Source organism: Myotis davidii, unplaced genomic scaffold (genome assembly GCF_000327345.1).
Source record: "Myotis davidii unplaced genomic scaffold, ASM32734v1 scaffold1069, whole genome shotgun sequence".
In the NCBI taxonomy this organism is placed as follows: domain Eukaryota; kingdom Metazoa; phylum Chordata; class Mammalia; order Chiroptera; family Vespertilionidae; genus Myotis; species Myotis davidii.
In genome coordinates, this window is record NW_006300018.1 from 2,447,092 (window position 1) to 2,452,071 (window position 4,980).

Consider the following 4,980-nt stretch of genomic DNA (forward strand, 5'->3'; position numbering starts at 1 on the left):
TGCAGCAGGTAGTGCTAGTCTAGGAAGACTTCTATTTTTTATAAAATATTTTTTATTATTATTGACTAGAGGCCTGGTGCACAAAATTCGTGCATGGGTGGGGGATCCCTCAGCCCGGCCTGCACCCTTTCCAATCCAGGGATTGGGCCTAAACCGGCAGCCGGGCATGCCTCTAGCAATCCAGGACTGCTGGATCCTAACTGCTCACCTGCCTGCCTGTCTGATAACCACTAACCCCTCTGCCTGCCTGCCTGATCGCCCCTAACTGCCTCTGCCTCGGCCCTGCACCCAGGACCCAGGATTCCCTCCTCCAACCAGCTGCAGGAACCCGGGACTGGTCTTCACTCCCTCTGGTCTTCGCCCGGGCAGGCCACAGTCACAGGGGACCGTGGATGGGCGGCTTCACCTGGGCCAGCCACAGGCACCCGGTACCGTGGGGCGGGCGGCTTTTCTCTGTCTCATGGGCCAGTAGCACTGGTGCCCAGGACTGCAGGGCAGGCAGCTTTTCTTTGTCTCCAGGGCCACAGGCGCTGACGCCTGGGACCAAGGGGCTGACGGCTTTTCTCCATCTCCCAGGCGGCAGGCTTTTCTCTGTCTCCTGGGCCGCAGCCGCAGGCGCTGGCACCCGGGACTGCAGGCAGGTGGCTTTGCCTGGGCCCGGCTTTGTCGGGAAGGACGTCTGGAAGGTTGTCCAGAAGACTTCCAGTCTAATTAGCATACTACCCTTTTATTAGTGTAGACTAGGGGCCTGGTGCATGAAATTTGTGCACTGGGGAGTGGGGGTTCCTCAGCCCAGCCTGCCCCCTCTCACATACTGGGAGCCCTCTGTGGATGTCCTAGTGATGGCTTAGGTCTGCTCCCTGCTCCCCTTGGGGAGCGGGCCTAAGTCGCAGTCTGATCTCCCTTTGTGGGAGGTGACTGGGCTAATCAGGGGAAGGCACCAGCCCCATCACCCCACTGCTGCAGCACTGCCAGCCACTGCAGCCAGCAAGGTTTTTTCATTAACACAGACTCCAGTCCCTTCACCATGAAAAAATGACAGCTTTCTTTAGGCATTTTCAAGATGTGTCTTTCATATAATAATTTCTTTATTTTATTTTTTTTATTCTCACCTGAGGATATGTTTCCATTGATTTTTAGAGAATGTGGAAGAGAAAGGGAAAGACAGAGAGAAACATCAAAGTGAGAGGAACACTTTGATTGGTTGCCTCCTGCATGAGCCCTGACCTGGGCCCCGGCCAGGGAAGAGCCTGCAACCTAGGTACACGCCCTTGGTAAGAATTGACCCCAGACCCTGCTATCGGCAGGCCAAGGCATTATCCACTGAGCCAAACTGGCTAGGGCAGGATATGACATTTCTTACCCCTCCAGCAACGGACCTTTGTGTTTTTTTGTCAGGAGTGTAGTGAAAAACCCTAGATCACTTTTTTGGATTCTTATTACCCAAGTTACTAAGAATATTACCAGTGGCATCCAGGGAGCTTAGCCAATGAGCGATCAGAAAAGGTGTTTCCTTTGTAGTTCACACCAATCGCCGGCTTGGCCCCCTCGGCCCAGGCCTGACGCCTCTGGCCCAGGCTTCAGGCCTGGGCAGGGGACCTCCATCTCCCCCAATCACCTGGCTTTTGGGCGGCTTCTGAGGCTTCTGGGGCTGGCCCGGATCAGATCCGATCACTGGCGGTAGGCAGGCAGCTTCTGGGGTCGCACACGGGGGCCTGGATGGCGGCTCTCCTGCTGGCAGCTACGCTGTCCTGCCCTGCCTGCAGTATGCAAATTAGCCGCCATCTTTGTTGGCGGTTAATTTGCATATTGTGCTGATTAGCCAATGAGAGGCATAGCGAAGGTATGGTCAATTACCATGTTTGTCTATTATTAGATAGGATTTTTAGAGAGAGAGGAAGGGAGAAGGATAGAGAGATAGAAACATCAATGAGAGAGAAACATCATCAATCGGCTGCCTCCTGCACACCCCCTACTGGGGATCAAGCCTACGACCCAGGCTTATGCCCTGACCAGGAATCAAACTGCAACCTCTTGGTTCCTGGGTCAACACTTAACTGCTGAGCAACACTGGCTGGGCTAGGAAGGCTTCTTAAAAGGAGGATGTGCCCTAACTGGTTTGGCTCAGTGGAAAGAGCATCGGCCTGTGGACTGAAGGGTCCCAGGTTTGATTCTGGTCAAGGGCATGTACCTGGGTTGCGGGCACATCCCCAGTAGGGGGCGTGCAAGAGGCAGCTGAATCAATGTTTCTCTCTCATCGATGTTTCTAACTCTCTATTTCTCTTCCTCCCTCTCTGTAAAAAAAAATCAATAAAGGGATTTTAAGTCTCAAGTAGAGAGAGGGTGGTTACATAAGCAAAATATTCTGTAGCAGTGCTGCTCAAACTTTACACACGTGGGAGTCTGTGCTGTGAGATTCTTTCCCTTCCCCACATGGGAGTCTGTACTTGTTCTTCAATAAATTTCCACCTTTGCTATAAAAAAAAGAGAACGGTTATGTTGACAGGGGATAGAAGGAGTAATTTGTTTGGAAAGTGCAGGAAAGGTGGTACTCCTGCAGAGAGTGAGTGGATCTTAATTTCAATGCCATTTTGATGAGCGTTTGCTATTTTGTCATAAAACTTTTAGCCTTAATTACCAATGACCTGCCTCATCTTTTCTTTCCATCTCTTATCAGTGAAGCTATTAAGTACCTCACAGAAGCTCTTCAGTCTATCAGTGAAGTAGAGCTTGAAGATGCACTGGAAAAGATCATTGATGCAGTTGAAAAGCAACCCTGTAAGTAGCATTCTGATAGCTCTTAAATTGTTAGTATACTTCTACATCCTTAACAGACTTAGAGATTTGAGTAGAAGTTGAGGATTCCGTACGAAGATGTCCCAGCCTTATGGGACATACCCCTGGTAGCACTTCTTCCCAAGGGGTAACTTCTAGTTCCTTTGGAACCTCAGTACATTCCCCAGAGATTCTTTTACAGTTCTTCCCCCTCATAGAGCTGTCACCTCCATATTTCTGCACTTATCTTCTGATTTTGATCTGATCCTTTAGGGTCACTTTTGTCTTGCTGCAGGCCTATAACTTTGTCTTACTTAAGTACCCCTAACTGTTGGGGGTGGAGGAAAAAAGTGAGCCTAGCTAACTCCCTTCTTGCTTCAGCCTTTCTTCAGGGACCTTTTGGTTAAGTACTTAACTTTTTGCCACAAGTATAGGCCTACAAAGGGGAAGTGCTCTTCTAAAAAAAAAAATGTTCACTGTTTCTGGAGCACTGAAGGAGAGAAGAGGATGTAGCTTGCTCTCATATGGTGGATAGATGTCAGTTTCTTAATTAAAAAGGAAGAAACATGTTCTATGCTATAGGAGAAATTACTGTATATCTCATTTTCACTTCTAAAGGTAGATTTTTTAAAAAATCTTATTTTTTCCATCCCTTCTATGCCCTCTTCAACCCTCTCCCCTCTTAATTATACTATATGCTTCACAGCTACCAACAGATCAGATCATAAACATTCTCACATCAACCATGTCCATGAGTTCTCCCTTTTTTTCCCTTTTTTGGTCAATCCCTCTAATCCCACAGCACCTGACCACTACCACCACCAGAGCTGTCTCTTGCTCTCTATCTATAAGTCAATCTCTATTTTGCTTGATAGTTCACTTTGTTCATTAAATTCCACATATGATGAAATTATATGGTACTTGTCTTTCTCTGACTGGTGTATTTCACTTAGCATAATGTTCTCCAGGTCCATCCATGCTTTTGCAAAGGGTAACTTTTTTTCCCTTTTTACAGCAGAGTAGTATTCCATTGTGTAAATGTACCACAGCTTTTTTATCCACTCATCTACTTATGGACACTTGGGCTGCTTCCAAATCTTGCCTATCCTATATAATAAAAGAGAAACATCTAAATTGACTGTCCCTCCGCTACGCTTACCAGCCAATCAGGAGTGAGTATGCAAATTAACCCGCCAGGCACTGGGCGGAGAGCAGAGCGGGAGAGCCAGAAGCTTGGGGGGACGTGGCTCCCTCGGTTGCTCCCCCAAGCTGCCAGGCGGAGAACAGAGTGGGAGAGCCAGCAGAGAGTGAAGCAGCGTGGGGAACTTGGCTCCCCAAGCCACCAGATGGAGAGCAGAGAGGGAGAGCTGGCGCTTGGAGGACTTGGCAGAGTGGGAGGCTGTGGGACGGAGACAGAGCAGGAAGGGAAAACCAAGAGCGCAGGGAGCACCAGGAATTCTGGGAATAGTAGTCTGGTGGCAGGCCCAGGACCTGAAGTGGAATCCCAGAGCGCGCAGAGCATTAGGAATGCTGGGAATCATAGTTCTGGTGACAGATGGATATAGACACTAGAGTAAAGTGAGCCTGGAGCACTGTTGCGGTGGGGGATGGAGGGAAAGCAAAGGTGAGAGACATAAGTAAAATCAGAATGTCTAGGAAAAATTAAAGGGAAGATATCCTAAAACTTCCAGGAAATCTCCACCAATGAATCAAAGAAAAAAAAATGCCTCTATTATTCTGTGAGCAGCAAACCAAACTGGGTTCGGGGTTTCAAACAATTCGCTCATATGATTCCAAATACAAACAGAAACTTCCAGATTGGAGAGGGCTCCCCTGAAGGCTCCCAGATTGCAGAGAGTGCAGGTCAGGCTGAGGAACCCACCCCCAGTTAACAAATCTTCGTGCACAAGGCCCCTAGTTGTAAATAACACTGCAATTCCCAGAAGTAGAATCACTGGGTTATAAGGCAGTTCCTTTTTTTTTTTCTCTTCAGGTAACTCCATACTGCTTTCCACAGTGCGTGTACCAATCTGCATTCCCACCAACAGTGCACAAGGGTTCACTTTTCTCCACACCCTTGCCAACACTTGTTTGTTGACTTATTGATGACTAGAGGCCCGATGCACGAAATTCGTGCAAGAGTAGGCCTTCCTTCCCCCAGCTGCTGGCACTGGCTTCCCTCTGGCACCTGGGACTGGGCTTCCC

The 4,980-nt window shown here is 48.7% G+C and overlaps 1 protein-coding gene across 1 annotated transcript in view; it reads left to right on the forward strand.

Annotated features, from left to right (window-relative positions):
* The first annotated feature begins 1,719 nt into the window (after positions 1-1,719).
* Positions 1,720-4,980, forward strand: part of POLE2 (polymerase (DNA directed), epsilon 2, accessory subunit) — a 31,117-nt gene continuing 27,856 nt past the window's right edge. The window contains exons 1-2 of the mRNA XM_015571982.1: positions 1,720-1,765; positions 2,629-2,778. Coding sequence (XP_015427468.1) covers positions 1,720-1,765; positions 2,629-2,778 — 196 coding nt within the window. The remainder of the gene's footprint in view (positions 1,766-2,628; positions 2,779-4,980) is intronic.